Source organism: Gadus morhua, chromosome 10 (assembly GCF_902167405.1).
Source record: "Gadus morhua chromosome 10, gadMor3.0, whole genome shotgun sequence".
NCBI classification, from domain to species: Eukaryota; Metazoa; Chordata; class Actinopteri; order Gadiformes; family Gadidae; genus Gadus; species Gadus morhua.
This window is the reverse complement of record NC_044057.1, coordinates 14,667,976-14,686,886: the sequence shown is the minus strand read 5'-3', so window position 1 is coordinate 14,686,886 and position 18,911 is coordinate 14,667,976. Positions and strand designations below refer to the sequence as shown.

General features: G+C 47.1%; 1 protein-coding gene across 2 annotated transcripts in view; it reads right to left on the bottom strand.

Moving 5' to 3' along the window:
- Nucleotides 1-18,911, bottom strand: part of trpc7b (transient receptor potential cation channel, subfamily C, member 7b) — a 51,317-nt gene that overhangs the window by 9,312 nt on the left and 23,094 nt on the right. For both annotated transcript variants that reach the window (XM_030368732.1, XM_030368733.1), the window contains exons 5-7: nt 17,321-17,537; nt 16,024-16,257; nt 12,438-12,702 (exon numbers count right to left, since the gene is read on the bottom strand). In XM_030368732.1, the coding sequence (XP_030224592.1) occupies nt 12,438-12,702; nt 16,024-16,257; nt 17,321-17,537 (716 nt within the window). The remainder of the gene's footprint in view (nt 1-12,437; nt 12,703-16,023; nt 16,258-17,320; nt 17,538-18,911) is intronic.

Below are 18,911 nucleotides of genomic sequence, written 5' to 3'. Positions count from 1 at the left end.
GCTGAAACTGTGCAGCCGACCTCTATAAACAAAATTGAAAACAATGAACGAGGTTATACAACGAGGTCACACGAGAAACTTGTGAACACGACAATAAAATTCAACTTTTCGTCTTCAATGTGTTCACGTTAAGAGTGATCGAAGAGCACCCAAGTTCTGCGTCGCTACGCAAGAAACCATCCACACCCATTTTGCCATCTGATGACCCACGCATACATAAGAGTGTGCTCAAGATGCTCTTCCGACGAATTCAGCCCTTGTACAGAATCGGTTGGAAAAGCTACACTGCCCCCTTGTGGACACGGTATCACGACGGGGCATTACAAATCCAGGAAGCTCTGCCTAGCTCTGCGTCGTTTCCGAGTCCCGACAAGGATCTTGTTACTCATGGGGTCCCCAGAAGTGTGACTTCAGCCTCACTGTTCCAGTCCATGACAGGTAAGTGGCGGTGATCACTAGTACCGTTTCTGTCCAGGCATCACTAGCCTGCGCCGACAGAAACAGTATCTTCCATGTCTGCTCAGTGAGAGAACTCCCTGTAAGGGGACAGAAGCAAAGGAACCACCTGCAAGGTCATCCCCTGAGGATTGAGATGCGTGTCCACCCCACACTGATTACATGGAGTAAATGTCCGAGCTCGGTGAGGGAGGGAGGGCTGAGTTTATTCCCATCGGTTTGTAGGCCGGGTCGTCGTTTCAGGGAATTGCTTTTCAATTGTGACGCATGAAGTGTCTGATACACCTTAATCGCTGGGAACTTTAAAGAGTTTCAGCCCTGCAGCATGGAGACGGAGACGCGATATGCAACCCGAATAGAAATTGATGATGCACTGGTAAATATCGGCACTTTCTTCCACACACACACACACACACACACACACACACACACACACACACACACACACACACACACACACACACACACACACACACACACACACACACACACACACACACACACACGTGTGGTTATTGCAACAGAACAGGTGACGTTAATGGTAAATGGTATTAAACAGAACGTTGTAATGATGGTACTTGCAAGATTGTATTAAACTGCCGTAGCGCGCATGATAAATGACATGGTTGATAAATGATTCTAAAACAGTATGAAGGTAACGGAATACATAGTCAAACAAGACAAACACACACAGGCAACATTGACGGAAGCTATGCGCCCTGTCACAAGCCTTCAGTGTGAACCAGAGGACGTGGATTTGTAGTCGTCTTGCCCTGAAGCCTCATTATTTCCCAGTACAATGTCCTTTAAACAAAACAATATTATAAGCAGCTCATTTTTTTCCTCCCACGTCTTTATTCAAGCAAAAGACTATTTTGAATCGGTGAATATGAAATGCTAAAATGAGAACAATTAGGCAGCCCACGTCCGTGCTGTGTCTCAATTAGCACTTGAATCAATGGCTGCTCTCAACCGGCCCTCCGGAAGTCGTTAGAACGAAATACTCTCCACTCTCTTCACCACTTTGTCAGTCGTGTGAGTGCCCCCAAATCAGGAGAAGAGAAAACATAGTTATGATGGCAATCATGGAGCCTTAACCGAGGTTAATTAATGATTCAAATCTACTTCGATTTGACACAATCAGCCAGGGAGCGGGATCACTCTTAGACTTAATGCGAGTGGGCTGATAAAGTTATTTAAAACTTCCATCTCGCCTTGTTTTGAACTGCTAAAATCCATTTAAACTTAACTGAAAGGGAGTCAGTATGTTTTTGTTTGTGTGTGTGTGTATGTGTTGCATGGGTGTAGGTATTCCATGCCAGTGATGACTGAGAGCATCTGAGACACAGATGGAGAATGGGGCATTATCTGCTATTAAGATTGGCTGATCACAATGTGTGAGCCTCTAGCAATGTGCGCACACACACACACACACACACACACACACACACACACACACACACACACACACACACACACACACACACACACACACGCAGCATGTGGCTTTGTGTGTGGGATGGTGGTGAGTCACAGCACCACCAGTACTGTGGGAGCAGTCCAAACCAAAATCAGACCACGACACGGACAAATCCACCATGTCCCCCTTAACACACACACACACACAGATACACCCTCCCCCTCGATCTCCCTCTCGCTCACTCTGCCTCTATCTATTCCTGTTTCTCTATCTTTCTCTCCCCGTCTCCCTCACTCTCTCTATCTCTCTCTATCTCTCTCTGTCCCCCTCGTTTCCCCCTCTCCATCCCTCTATCTGTCTCTCTAGATCTTTCTCTCCCTGTCTCCCTCCATCTCTGTCTGTGTCTCCCTCTTTCTTTCCCTCTCCATCCCTATATCTGTTCCTCTCCCTCTCTCCCCCTCTCTCTGTTCGTGTATCTAGCTCTCCATCTCTCTCCAAACTAATCTCCTGTCAAAAGGTGTTCTTGTCCTCCTCTTGTCTTCTGCCGTCTCACTATCTATTCTTTTCATCAGTTCTTTGTTATGAGATTTTTCTAATTTCGTTTTTTGCCCCACTGCCTTGGTTCATTGTTTTACAGTTGTGAACATGCGATCCCATCTGGGCGATCCAGAGGAAACGTTGTATTTATTAAAACGCCCGGAGTCATTATTCGGTGTCATTCTCTCCCTCTCTCGCTCTCTCTCTTTGTCCTTCTCCAGCACCCTCATTATATATCACTATGTCCCAACTTGTGGTTGTACAGCCTTTATATCATCCTCCCAGCCTGTTGCTGTACTCCTGAGGATCCTAATGCTGTTGTTCCAAGCTGATTTATAGTTTGGTCGAGAACACGTTTCTTCCTCAAGCATAAAGCACGCAGAGCACCGGGTTTTCATGTGAAGCAACAACTCCAAAGATTGTCATCTCTCTTTCCTTCTACCACTCCTATCCTACCCTCTATCCCTCATTTCCTTTCCTCTGACTTTTCTCAAATCGACCTTTCCGCTCCACCCCTCCTCTCCTCGCATCTCTCTCCTCTACCACTCCTCCCCTCCCCTCTAATACAGGTGGAGACTGGGAGAACTGGAGGATAATCAGAACTATGTGGGAAATGTCTTGAAATACTTAATCAAGATTAAGTTTCTCTCCTCCACACCCGTCACCATGGTGACGGCAGGGGGGGCGGGATCCTTGCTTAACTCAGGCTTTAGGGAATCGTAGTCAATTGCTAACCCTGTGTGTGTGTATGTGTGTGTGTGCGCGCATTTTGTGTGTGTGTACATTATGTGAACCTGTGCATGATAGGGAGAGAGGATAGGTGATTGATGATGGATATGAGTAGGTTTACGTTTAAGTACTATACCTTACATTAAAGTTGACTTACATACTTACCGGTACATACAAACATGTGTTCACTTGGTTAAGTATGTCGTCAGCGTTATTATGACATTCACAACTGTGTGTGTGTGATTGTGTGTAGATTAGACCATAAGTGCCAACTATAGATGCACACTAGTTGCTGAAGGTATTAGGGGGTGGGCTTTGGGCGCGCACACACACACACACACACACACACACACACACACACACACACACACACACACACACACACACACACACACACACACACACACACACACACACACACACAGCGCCCCCCCCCCCCTGACTCATTTGTGAGATGCTTATTACCTCCTCATCTTTCCTCTGTCGTCTCATAGATCACTCCCTCAACCATTTGAGTTTCATCTCCCCCGCCCTCCATCTAGATGTCATGGGAGCTCTGCGTGCGTTGCTCTAATCTGATAGAGCACTCGGGGACCTTCCCTCCAGATACCCTGTATCATCTCTCATTCTGCCAATTCAATAAAGACATGGCGGCCCCGTTGTTACGACGGACATGTACGTGTTGCCAGGGCAACGACATGACATTATCGATGCTGGTTCGATTTTTGACGTGAGCGTCAATTATGGGATGTGTATTTATGCGCGTGTGTGTGTGTGTGTGTGTGTGTGTGTGTGTGTGTGTGTCTGTTTGCGTGCGTGCGTGTGTGTGTCTACAGCCTCCTTATGTATTTGGCTTCCCTTGTAAGTGGGTGAATATGTGCTTATTCTAGTGCTTTTGTCCGCCTATGATATCTATATTTAGGTGTATTCTCCCACTCTCATACCGTAATAGGTCCGTTCAAGATCTCCGGATAGGCTGGCATTGTGGGTCTGGGGCTGGCTGTCAGTCTGACCTTCTAACTCTCCGTTTGGCCCTTGTCTATCATGTCTTTCACTGGCTCTGACTGCTTTTGTCCTGATCTCAGACCACCTCTGCGAGAGCGAAAGAGGAAAGAGTAAGAGAGAGCGACAAGAAAGAAAGAAAGAAAGAGAGCGACAAGAAAGAAAGAGAGAGAGAGCGAGCGAGAGAGAGCGAGCGAGAGAGAGCGAGCGAGAGCGAGAATGAGAGGGTTATTATTCCTTCCTTGTCACCGCCTCTTCCTTTCATCCTTAAAGGTTGGGTATGGGATTTGCGAAACGCCAGCAGATTTTGAAAATACACAACTCGAATGGTCCTAGCCCCTCTCCTTCAACGCTGACTCTGACTCCACCCATTCCAAGTACATGGACACGCAATCATGCGCGAGCGCGAACACAGATGCGCGAGAGCGAGCCAGGCTAGCTAGGTTAGAGTTTAGGGTTGTCTTCTAGTGCTAGGTCCAAATATGGATTAGCTAGTTAGCTAGCTCCAGTAGCTACCGCAGGATAACAGCAAACAGAATCTTGCTCTGGGTCACGAGCTTTGAGTACGTGCATGAAGGGTCACGCGCGGGGAGCGGTGGAGGGGGAGTGCAGTACGACTGTTTGATTGACGTACTTACTGTCCAATGCCGCTCGGTGGTTCTGGAAATCATTGGCTGGAGTTTTTCGAGCCCTGCCCGTTCCACAGATGATGATGACTTGTTTAATTTTCATGTCAGTACTTATAACTCAGTGGCTGTAAGTGGGTTATGATAACGGTTTCAAGTAATTTTGCAAAAATGGCCAAAAAAGAGAATTCCATACCCAACCTTTAACATATGTCATCCTATTCAGCTCCCTAATTGATGCTAAAGCAGGGATATAAAGTGTTTGTTTTGTTATCGGGTTTAATTTGGTTTTTAGTTTTGGACAAGCCAGATAAAACTAACTTGTATTTTATATTCATGCAGATTAGTTCTCTCTGATGTGCTTTCGGTTGGGAACGTTATCGATTTGGCTTAGTTTCTAACCAGCGAAAGAAACCTAGCACATCTGACAAATATGTGTCCTTCCAACAGATCGAAATGCCATTCTATAATTCACGTCTCTCTCTCTCTTCTAGGTCCATCTCCGAGTTCCTCTTCTCCTCATCCCCGCTTCTTCTCTGAGCTAACCTCGACCTGCACCTCCTCCAAAGCCCTGTCTTTCTTTCATCCTGCCTCTCCTCATTATGCTCTGTCGCTCATCCTTCTTTTGGTTTTTACCTCCACCTATTACCTCGCATTCTCTCTCCCCTGTCCGTGAATGTCCCCCACACACACACACACCATTCTGTCTCCATGCACGACTGACTGCAAAATAGAACCAGCACTACTGTTGCCACAGCGATGTCAAGATCCAAATCTCATAGATCCTGCACTGTGCATTTGTGTGTGTGTCCGTGTGTGCATGTGTGTGTGTGATTGTGGCAAGTGTTTGCTACCTCTGAGTGCATGTGCAAATATAACCATTTGCAAGGCAGATAGAGGAAAATGATTTAAATACAGTGTGTGTGTGTGTGTGTGTGTGTGTGTGTGTGTGTGTGTGTGTGTGTGTGTGTGTGTGTGTGTGTGTGTGTGTGTGTGTGTGTGTGTGTGTGTGTGTCTGCCTAAGTGTAAGTGTGCTCCAGACGTGTGGGGACCTAACTGCTTTGAGTGCCTGGTCGGGTCCATTGTGTTTCTGTGTGTGCGTTTTTGTGTGTCCGTGTGAAATTACATGTGTGAATCACCCAGCCTGTGTTTCAGACTCCGCCTCCTGGGATGGATGGCTGTGTGGCTAACAGCTTAGTCCTCATTAAAGTCCTCTCCAGCTGTTTGTGTGTGTGCGTTATCATCATACACACAAAAACACAAAATGGCGGGACACAATTATTTTCCTTCACAATGGTCACCTTGACTACTTACGATTGCCGCCTCATTACAGCTCGCTGAGACTTTGCCTGGACATGTTCACCGTGACGCATTCCGTCGCAAAATATATATATGTATGAACGTCAGTGTTTTTCAGAAGTTACAATGACGCTAGTAATGACGTCGGAGCATGGTTGGCGTGTCGCAGACGCCACATCGCTAACTGCTGACCGCGTCACGCTACACAGGGTACAGAGGCCCGATCCTGCGTAACGACGCTCGTAATCAACGCTACTCCGAACCAACGTATGTGACGCCAACATCGCGTGGAATCTGGAGATATAAAGAGGAGGAGACATAAAGAGGAGGAGGAGACATCTAGAGGAGGAGGAGACATAAAGAGGAGGAGGAGACATAAAGAGGAGGAGAAGATATAAAGAGGAGGAGACATCTAGAGGAAGAGTAGACATAAATAGGAGGAGGAGACATATAGTGGAGGAGGAGATATATAGTGGAGGAGGAGGAGACATAAAGAGGAGGAGGAGACATAAAGAGGAGGAGGAGACATAAAGAGGAGGAGGAGGAGATATATAGTGGAGGAGGAGGAGACATAAAGAGGAGTAGGAGGAGATATATAGTGGAGGAGGAGGAGACATAAAGAGGAGGAGGAGACATCTAGAGGAAGAGGAGACATAAAGAGGAGGAGGAGGAGACATAAAGAGGAGGAGGAGATATAAAGAGGAGGAGGAGACATAAATAGGAGGAGGAGACATAAAGAGGAGGAGGAGACATAAAGAGGAGGAGGAGACATAAAGAGGAGGAGGAGATATAAAGAGGAGGAGGAGGAGACATAAAGAGGAGGAGGAGACATAAAGAGGAGGAGGAGACATAAAGAGGAGGAGAAGTTATAAAGAGGAGGAGGAGACATCTAGAGGAGGGGGAGACATCTAGAGGAGGAGGAGACATAGGCCCTCATTTATCAAACGAGCGTACGACAGAAAACGTGCGTAAAATGGACGTACGCTCATTTCAACGTTGGGCTTGGCATTTATCAATTTGAACGTGAGCGCAGGCTGCGATGAAATCTCACGTCAGGTCTGAGCTCGTGTACGCAAGTTTTTTTGGCGCAACATACAGGTATTTCAATGATGAATAGTGCAGCACAAGTAGCCCATGTTCAACATCTGTATTAATTACTAAATAAATTGGAATTAGCCCAGCCGTTCAAACAATTACAATCAAGTCAGGCCTAATTAAAAACAGTATTGCTATGAAAATAATTAGAATGTGAAAGGTGAAATGTTTATTCAGCTGTCTATATTAACAGGAGCTTTGCCAAATAGGTGGTCGTGTCTCAGCGATGGCAGATCTGGCTCTGTTAAGGACCTCAACGCACAGACGAGAGAGTTTTTCGAGACCGCGCCGATTTTTTTAAGGAGGGCGATGAATGGCTCTTGAGTCGTTTTCGTCTCCCAAGGCATCTCCTGATGGAGCTATGCAATGCTTTGGAGCCACAGTTAAGGCGAGAAACTAGGCGATCAAACGCAATACCTGTGCAGGTTTGCTCTACCTTGGGATTTTTGGCCACCGGGATCTTGCAGCGGGAGATCGGGAACAGGTCTGCTATTTCCCAGCCAAGTATTAGCCGAACCATGCCAGCAGTTTTGGCAGCTATAATGTCCCTCTCCGAACGTTATATTAAATTCCCATATAATAACGATCAGCAAACTGGAATCAAACGGGATTTTTATGCTATTGCTAGGTTTCCAAATGTGATTGGTGCGGTTGATTGTACCCATGTGCGTATGAACCATCTATTAATGATTACGCGTACATCAACCGCAAAAGCTACCATTCAGTTAATGTTCCGATTATTTGCGATGCCAGAATGTCAATCCTGAACATGGTAGCCCGATGGCCTGGGGGCACGCACGATTCTTTTATTTTCCAAAATAGCAACGTTGGGCATCGTCTACATCAGGGCGCACTACATGGTCAGAGTCATCTCGGTGAGTTACGCTGCAGTCGCACTGCACCGGCCTCCTCCCGTTTCTTGCTTGGCCGGCTTCACAGCCGCAACAAGTTTTTTGGTGCTGAGCTTCATGTCGGACCATTTTTCTTCACCTTATTCGGAATTAAATAACTTTAACGGAATGCAAACAATAGCATATATGTGAAATGTTTTAAGCTGGATAACAGAAGTTGTACATTTAATTTATTATTTAATTAATTTAATTAACAAACCTCTTCCGTAGCCCGACGAACATTGGAAACACTATTCACTGCAACAGTTATTTCCTTCCATATAGCATTCTTTTGCTGGCCTTTAATGCCAGCTATAGGCTACCAAATAAAACCAGACGGTTCGCATCCACCAGTGACCCGAGCGTCTCCATTTGGGTCTCGGAAAAATTCCTCTATTTTACCGTTGGCCATTTCTCCATGTCGTAAAAGTTAGGGGCGGGACTTCTGAAGACGTGCTTTTATATGGGCGTGTTACGTTAAAGGCCCACTATGCAACTTTTTTAGCCAAAATTACATTAAGTATGCAGGTTGAGAGTTATGCTGATGGTTCTGCATCCATTTCTGGGTCGATTGGTGGGTGTGTCATTTTCCCATGTGGCCTCTACAGTGAAAAAGCGCATACGCAACTTGATGTGTTCGGACTGAGCGCTTCCGGATGTGACGCGCGGAAGTATCCTCAAAAATGTAGTCAGATTGTAGTTTCGAAAATGCTTTACGGCACAGACACACACCCAAACATGGCACCGGCTAGATATAAACAGCCAGTTGCGAGGCAATTTGGCTTGATTTACCTTAATATAACAGGCTAGGAGTCATTGCGATGGTTCCATTATACATTTTTGTTCGATTGTTCGTTGTTTCAACTCCCCCTTGCGCATCTTGGCAGAGAAAATGAATATGTTTCTGCCGGCGACCCGCCGCCCACTCTCGCGGGAGTCTCGGGTCTCGCGAAGTAACGAATTGCTTTGCGGCACAGACCCCCAAACACGGAACCGGCTCGATATAAACACAAGTAACTAAGGGATTGTTACATTCATCATACATGATTACGATAGGACGTAATCATGATTGAATCATGCGTTCAGATTTGCGCTCATTTCTACGTTCGTTTGATAAATGAGGGCCATAAAGAGGAGGAGGAGGAGATATAAAGAGGAGGAGGAGACATAAAGAGGAGGAGGAGACATCTAGAGGAGGAGGAGACATAAAGAGGAGGAGGAGACATAAAGAGGAGGAGGAGATATAAAGAGGAGGAGGAGACATAAATAGGAGGAGGTGACATAAAGAGGAGGAGGAGACATAAAGAGGAGGAGGAGACATAAAGAGGAGGAGAAGATATAAAGAGGAAGAGGAGACATCTAGAGGAGGAGGAGACATAAAGAGGAGGAGGAGATATAAAGAGGAGGAGGAGGAGACATAAATAGGAGGAGGAGACATAAAGAGGAGGAGGAGACATAAAGAGGAGGAGAAGATATAAAGAGGAAGAGGAGACATCTAGAGGAGGGGGAGACATCTAGAGGAGGATGAGGAGATATAAAGAGGAGGAGGAGAGAAAAAGAGGAGGAGGAGACATCTAGAGGAGGAGGAGACATAAAGAGGAGGAGGAGACATAAAGAGGAGGAGGAGACATGAAGAGGAGGAGGAGACATAAAGAGGAGGAGGAGACATAAAGAGGAGGGGGAGACATCTAGAGGAGGAGGAGATATAAAGAGGAGGATGAGACATATAGGAAATATATAAAGGAGGAGACACATGGAGGAGGAGACATAGAGAAGGAGGAGACATGAGGAGGAGGAGGAGGAGGAGGAGGAGGAGGAGGAGGAAGAGGAGGAGACACAGAGAGGAGCGTTAGAGGGAGGAATATTGATGGGGTCTGACTTCCCTCTCCGTCCACTGCTCCCCCGACTGCCAGAGTGTACTCCTCCTGAGGTATCATTACCAGCTCCACCTGCTTCCCACTGGCCGTTGCTGATCCAAAACACCACCCTACCCCACCCAGCCAGCCACACATGCACGCGTGAATGCACCTCCGCTGGCACACACACACACACACACACACACACACACGCTAGCGCAAACAAACACACACACATATACAAATACACACACACATGCAGGCAAACACAAACAAGCACACACACAGGCATGCTCTCACACACACACACACACACACAGCAAAACACAAGCACACCCACCCACCCACCCACCCACCCACACCCATACACACACACGCATATCCACGATCCACTGCGCCGCAACAAACATCGATTTAAATTCGGAAGGAAGGGATTAAAAGAGTTGGAGACAGAACTGGAACTCAAAGAACCGGGCACAGCAGCACAATACATTGTTGCCTTATCAAACACTTTGGGCACACAGACACAGAACCACCAGACAGATAACAGTAAAAAGACAGATTGATGGGAGCGTGCGTATCGTCAGAGGGAAAGAATGAACAGATGGGTAATAACCTTTCAACCGTGAGATGTACGAGTAGCAAAGAACAAACTTGATTATTCTAATGTTGGTTTAACTCATTTTCTCTCATATGCCCTTGTGTTTACCTGCCATGACTCGGAGCTAGAGAGACCCCTAGTGGCACGCCTGGGGAACACAGCCAAAACCACTGAGTTCTCTTCCTGACATCACAGCAATTTAATGCAGCTCCCGGCACCGGCCGAAACTATCGGAAGAAAACAGTCGGAGAGGCAACAGAACTGACAAGCTAAAGTGTGTTTATGGCGCCGTAAACACCACAATAGTACTGTCTGCGTGTGGAGCAGAGAACGTGGAAGGAGAGGCAGGGACACATGTTTCTATTAGAAGCCTGGATGCACCGTACACGTTTGAAACATAGCCTTCAGGGACGTGCCCTCCGGTTGAAGGACGGCAGAGCTCTGCGTCGCCTGGACAACAGGTTGTACACGAGCAACAGAGCTCCTTGTTCTGTGGAATAGTGTGGAGGCAAAAGGGCTACCAGGCCACAGGGCCACTAAGTACAGGGCAGGGCCACTCTAGCTGGCATCAAACCCAATAGACAACGGCCTGAACTAGACAAGAAGGAAGGACAATGAGTCATCCTGACTAATGGACTCTAATGGAATCTCTTAAGTTGTGAGAGCATTTTCGCCCCCGGGCAGGGGAGGCAGAGAGGGAGGGAGGGAGAGGGTGAGAAGGAGAGGATAAGGGAGGGTTTGGGCGGTCGCCAAACTAAAATTGGGCGCCTCAAAGTTGTTTCCACTGCTGGATGAGTGACGGCAGAGAAAGATGGTGCTTTAACAATCCAGTCACACCACAGAGAGCCGGATGGCTTCAACGAGCAATTAATAAAACAAAATAAATCAAAATCACTAGGAGTTGACAAACGAGCAAACACAACTTCTAAATCCCTCACTCACGAGTCACGACAAAATATATTTACCTTGTGGTCAGACAAGGCTCAGGCCATTTCATCAGCCAAGTGAACCGGTAACTGCAGGTCATTGATAATGAAAGACTCACCAGCCCACACTCAAGGTGGCAGACAGAGGAGCTTAATAGGCAGGGTGAGGGACATGGTCAATTGTCTACCAGCAGTAGAAAATGCAATGTTTACTCTGTTTACCCATCACAACGGCCTTAAAATTAGATCCTCATGGATTCCTTTTGCGACGTGAATCATGAGTTGCCTAACAACTGGCCCCTCATTCAATTGTAACAAACAGCCCTGTTTTCCCCTGTGAAAGCGGAGGGACATTAAGGTTCAATCTTTTGCAACCGATTCAAGACCAAGGACTCAATATATCCCAGCAGGAACTCTGAGAAGGGGAGGAAGCGAAAAAGGTCCATATCCTACTGGGCACCAATCTCCCAGGGCTACATGCCCATGGCCATGTCCTTTAGCGGGGATAAAAACAGCAGACTAATTGGAAACGTGTTGACAGGGGCCCTCCGTTATTCATGGGGCCCCCACCAACGATCGAAGGAGTAAGGAAAGGCCTGGATGCGCAGGAGCGGCGCTGCATAGAGCGGAACCCGATTACCGTTTCAGCTCATTGTATTCGTAGGGTAATGCCGGGATTCACAGAGACAGGTTCCATCGCCATTAAAAGCAAGATCCGTCAAAACAGACGAGCGATTATTCAACCCCTCCGAAAGGTTGGTATCATTTCAGCGCCCCCCCCCCACCCCACCGAACGGAAACGTACGTACAACAAGCCCGGTCATTATCGCGAAAATCATGACCATCATGACAGGGAGATTCAAGGTCCCGCATCCATCACCCTGTCGGGGGTTCATTACACGGTAACGACCGGCTCCCTGTACATGCCCCAACTCATTACACCCCCTCCTCCCATCTCTCCCCCCTCTCCCCCTTCGGGACGAGCGGCGGCGGTACTCACGTGGTGAAGGCGGGGTTGTACTTGGCACCCAGGTAGTAGGAGTACAGGTTGAACATGCCGATCATGAAGGCCACGAACACCATGATGAAGATCACCATGAACTTAAAGATGTCCTTGACGGTGCGACCCAGCGAGATCTGCAGCGGCCCGAAGCTCTCGTTGGCCGGCAGGATGTAGGCGATGCGAGAGAAGCTCAGCACCACGGCGATGGCGTACAGGCCCTCCGAGATGATCTGGGGGTCCGAGGGCCTCCACTTGTTCCTGGCTGGAGACCGGGAAAGAGGGCGATGGAGGGGAAATTGCATGTAAATGCGATGGGATGATTTCTATTGGACAGCATGTTGTGTGATGTTTTCATCGACTTAATCAAAAATCAACGACATTTGTTATCAACGACATTTGTGTGGGACATTTTGTCCCACACTAATTCATCGTTTTATTTGGATTTGGGCGTTGAAAGGAGAACGTTATTTCACAATGTCCTCAAAAAAGAATTCTGTCTGTCTATTCACACAGATCAAAATAAAAAAAACATAAAAAAAGAATGTCTATAATGTGTACCGCGACAAACTAATTGTCGCGGCACACCATGAGTAATCATTGTCCTCTTTTCACATGCTTCCTTTACCCAGCGTCGTTTCCTACCTAGATGACATTTACAAGCAGCATCATCACTAACCAAAAACGACCAGTGACATTAAAGAGAACATGGCCTTTGTCTTACTCAATACAAAAAAGCCCACAGAGGAAATTAGCTCATTATTGTGTGATGAGAACTAGGAGGCCAGCCCAGCAGGGCTGCGGGCTGTCCTAATTTAACCTATGGCGTGTCATGACAGCTTCACGCCACAAGATGACAGCACTGATAAAGGCTCCCTTTAAAAGTTTAAGGGACACTGGGAGCCAAGTGCGCTGTCTTACATGTGCAGCAACAGTAAAGGGGCCTGGCTCAAAGGGATGAACTTCTTAGTGTCGAACACAGACTTTTTCATCTTTTAAGGAGCCGCCAGCTTACACTGTGTGTTCACTCTCAATCCTTAATACACGTTGTAAATCTGTTGTGTTTTATATTAAGTATTGTTTGGTTTAACTCTGATCCCTCTCTCTCTTTGTCTGTGCCTGTATCTTTGTGTGCATGTGTCGGGAGGGGGGGGGTTGGTAGTGGAGGAAACACCTCCTTTATAACATCACTATGGTAACAGGGATGGAGTAGTCTAAAGGAACAAGGACAGTTCCTTCATATGGACCTCAAACCAACTTATTTGATCTGGTCTTATCTGAACCCACTTTACAGTACCTCCCCTCCCCTCTGGCTGACTGACCATATTTAATTCATTGCTCTCCATCATTATTGCCTGGAGGGAGTAGTAAAGGTTAGACCACTCGTAATAGCTCCAGCAAAAACAACCTGGTCAGACTTACTGGCCCAGCGTTGACCGTAAACCTCTTGTTCTTCTTAGATGAAATAATAAGCCTTCCATTATTCTACCTTTAACCTTTACCTGGTCGGTGAATCGGGGTATTGTGTGCACCATCAATCAAGAGTGTGTGTGTGTGTGTGTGTGTGTGTGTGTGTGTGTGTGTGTGTGTGTGTGTGTGTGTGTCTACAGGGACGCCGAGAGGGGTGGATTTTCGTAAATGAAAATATTCAAGGGGCCCTAGCTGCAATGGCCGGAGTCCAATAGCCCATGGCCTCCCCACATTCCTGCCTGCTACGTGCCATATTTAAATGTATATTTACCTTAGGCCCTACATGGTGAATACAAACTCACAAAACCGTGCCCGCAATATATCCTCTTATGCAGCTCTGCAGCACCAAGGATATACAAGTTTTTGAATGTCAGACCGATTCGGTCTTCGGTTGAATAAAAGTCATCCGGTCTAATGTTGGCAGAGAGTAACACATTAGAGAATCACTGACATTCAAATTCATTTATTAATCTTTATCATCATTGTTGTATGTTCCTTTCTTTTTAATCGAAGAAAGAACCGTTGAGACCAACAGTCTCATTTTCACAGGGCTCCAATCTTGAGAAAGACTAGATAATACAAAAACATAACAACTACGGTAATCTCTCACCAAGCCTGCAACCCCAACCTGCAGCTACACAAGATCACTCTCACACCAAGCTGTAACACCACCCTACAGCTACACAAGATCACTCTCACACCAAGCTGTAACACCACCCTACAGCTACACAAGATCACTCTCACACCAGGCGTCAACACCACCCTACAGCTACACAAGATCACTCTCACACCAAGCTGTAACACCACCCTACAGCTGCACAAGATCACTCACACACCAAGCTGTAACACCACCCTACAGCTACACAAGATCACTCACACACCAAGCTGTAACACCACCCTACAGCTACACAAGATCACTCACACACCAAGCTGTAACACCACCCTACAGCTACACAAGATCACTCTCACACCAAGCTGTAACACCACCCTACAGCTACACAAGATCACTCTCACACCAGGCGTCAACACCACCCTACAGCTACACAAGATCACTCTCACACCAAGCTGTAACACCACCCTACAGCTACACAAGATCACTCTCACACCAAGCTGTAACACCACCCTACAGCTACACAAGATCACTCTCACACCAGGCGTCAACACCACCCTACAGCTACACAAGATCACTCTCACACCAAGCTGTAACACCACCCTACAGCTACACAAGATCACTCACACACCAAGCTGTAACACCACCCTACAGCTACACAAGATCACTCACACACCAAGCTGTAACACCACCCTACAGCTACACAAGATCACTCACACACCAAGCTGCAACACCACCCTACAGCTACACAAGATCACTCACACACCAAGCTGCAACACCCTAACCACACACATCGCATGAACTAGACCACGTCATCATTTTTGCATTTCTTTTATTCATGCAATTTCTTATTCAGAAATGGATTTTGCCGTTAAAATCCAGTTGAAAACTGTAATTAATTATCCATCTCGTAATTTGAAAATAAGGAGTGTGAAAGTGTTTTATTCTTTTAAGCCGAATGGGCTCATTGATTACACTTCATTACGATATAGATTTAATACATCTTGGAGGAATCAGTGGATCTGAGTTTCTCTCTGTCAGCATTAGATCAGATTACTTCAGCCGACTTTGTCTGGCAGCAAACTTTAGTAGTTTGTCTGACAGAACACCTTTCCCACAAAGCCAGTTGCTCCCCTAGAGGAACACTATGATTATCTGCAGGTAGAATACAGAGAAGTGTTGGGAATCAGCAATTTTCACTTTATATCTTTCACTCACACACACACACACACACACACACACACACACACACACACACACACACACACACACACACACACACACACACACACACACACACACCCTTTCAGCCCCCCCCCCCCACACACACACACACACACACACAGATCCACGTGTGTGGCCCCCCTATAAACTCACCCTCCATACCTCCCACACAAACCCCCACCAACCCACACAGCCTTGCACGCCCTTACACCCAGACAGACCCACCCCTTGCTCCCTCCCACCCATCAACCCACACGGCCCCTCCCGCCCAAGGCGGCGTACCGAAGGTAAAGTAGGCCACCTCCTCGGGCAGTGTGGCGCTGCTCAGGTCCTCGTCCGGCACGTGCAGGTCCACGTACAGCTGGGCCTTGGACGCCTTGAGGAAGGCCATGAAGCGGGCCGTGAAGGATGCGGCGAAGATGCTGAGCATGCCGAAGTCCAGCACGTTCCACAGGTGCATGACGTACTCCCGGGGGCCGTCCACCCAGATCTCCTTACACTCGGACCAGATCATGCCTAGGGGGGCGTGAACAGGTACACACAGGTTATACACACCAAGACACATACACACACACACAGTTTAAACACACACATACGTTTTACAACACACACACACACAGGTGATACAACACACACACACACTCAACACAGGTAATACAACACACACACACACACACACACTCAACACAGGTAATACCACACACAATCACATATGCACACATACACACAAACACACGCACAGCTAATACATAGAGACACACACAGAAGGAAAGCAGTTGTGTGAGCTTTCCAACACCAATTTATGTGTTTGGTAATTCCCTCATAACCTCTCCCCTCTCCGGGTTAACATACTACTTAAATGTGTCGGCTGTTGTTTTATTAATATCCAACGATTCCCTTGTGGAACTAATCATTTAATATAAATTCATTACTGAACGGGCAGATCGCTGAACCCCCTCAGATTCATGGTGCATTCAGCCTACCTATTAAATATACCTCCTTCTGTCTTCATAACACACTCCACTTCCTGTTCCCATTTCCTTGAATCCAACTGGATGCTTGACATTGGAGTCTGACCTCAAGATTGAAGGGGTGATTGTGTCTGAGTGTGTACATTAATGCATGTGAGTGGGTGCCTGTGTGTGTATATATGCGTTTGTGTGCCTGTGTGTTTGTTTGTGTATGTGAGTTTATATGCATCGCTTTGTGTGTGCCCGTGTGCATGCGGGTTTGTTTGTGTCTGTATGTGTGTTTGAGTCTGCATGTGCATGTGTTTGTTTGTTTGTTTGTTTGTTTGTTTGTGTGGCCTGCATGTGAATGTGTGTTGGTTTATGTATGTTGGCCTGCATGTGCATGCGTGTTCATGTGAACTGTTCATTTCTTAATACGGTCCTTCATGCGTTGCTACTTGCGGATTATGTCCATGCATACGAGTGTGTGTGTGTGTGTGTGTGTGTGTGTGTGTGTGTGTGTGTGTGTGTGTGTGTGTGTGTGTGTGTGTGTGTGTGTGTGTGTGTGTGTGTGTGTGTGTGTGTGTGTGCACGCGTGTGTGTGCTCACGGGTCCAGCGGGAGACTCACCAAGCACCCACTTCATGATGAGCATCTCGGTCCAGGAGAACTGGGTGGTCTTGACCCTGAAGACCTGGCGGGGGTGGTCCGTGATGGTCTCGTTGGGCAGGTTCTTGACCCCCTCGAAGCGGTCCGAGGCGTTGATGACCAGCAGGCCCAGGAAGATGGTGAAGGAGACGGCGTGGGCCACGAACTTCATGAAGGGGCTGCGCAGGATCTGACCAAACTGGGGGGGGGGCGATGGAGAAGCTCAGTCAATCTGTCCGTCATTTCCACTCAGAATTACGTGTTTTTTTGGCAAATTGGAAAAATACTATAAAGTGTTTTGCCTGTAAATAACAAAGTTAATGTGTACTTTAACATATTGATCTATACATCGAACAGTTTATGTGACTTGTATGTCTATATAGATGTCTTTATGTTAATGACTATCCAGCTGTTTGTTTATCAATCTATCTAGCTATTTATGTCTATTCATCTAGCTTTTTGGGGTCCATCTAGCTTTTTATGTCTACTTATCTAGCTTTTTATGTCCATCCATCTAGTTTTTATATCTATATATCTAGCTTTTTATTTCCATTTTTGTTCATTTTCGCCATCCCCTCAGTATCACTTTCACATCAAATTACGCAACAATCACACACGCACATGAACACACAGCCACACAATCATAAACTCACACTCACAGGCAGCCAATCCCACACGCACACTCACGGGCACACACAATCGCGCACATGCACGCACAGGCACCCAATCCCAAACGCACACACTAACGGGCACAAACAATTACACACACGCACAAACACACGACACAGGAGGATATCATGATTGTTCATCGTGTGCAGCAATCATTCCAGCCGGCAGGAAGCAGCTGGTGTGCCGGGGTGCAAGCGCGTTGGAGGGCTCTCGGAGGGCTCCTCGTGTCAGCGGACAGCGGAGGACATTTATGGTAATGCTCCATTCCACCTGGAGCCAGTGCTCACACAATGCTCTGATAAAAATAAGGGTTCCTTAAAGAACGGGCACGCACACAAGCACATATACAGGCCCATAAGCATGTATGCATACAGAGAAGACGCACGGACACACACACACACACACACACACACACACACACATTGATGCAGACAGTGCACCACAAACACACACACATAGCAGACAAAAACAAGCACCCAAACATCCACGCACGTACATAAAAAAATGCACAAGTAGGAACACTGCACATATATGACACAAACACACACACACACAGACACACACGCAACAAAATAGACATATGATGCCCCACCATTCACCACCTCTAGGCCCGCTGTGTACAATATTAACAATCCGCAGGCTCTCTCAACTCCCTGCGTGCATTGCAACACGCCAGGTCTCAACTGCATCCCCTTCAAGCCACACACACACACGCACGCACGCACGCACGCACGCACGCACGCACGCACGCACGCACGCACGCACGCACACACACACACACACACAATGTGATTTCATCCAGATCCTGCAAACTGCAGAGACACATCTTTGTGCCAGGAAGTGTCCCTTGGCTGCCTGGTGGTCTCCATGTCTTTAATCCCCCTAAGCTCCCTGATGGCGCTTC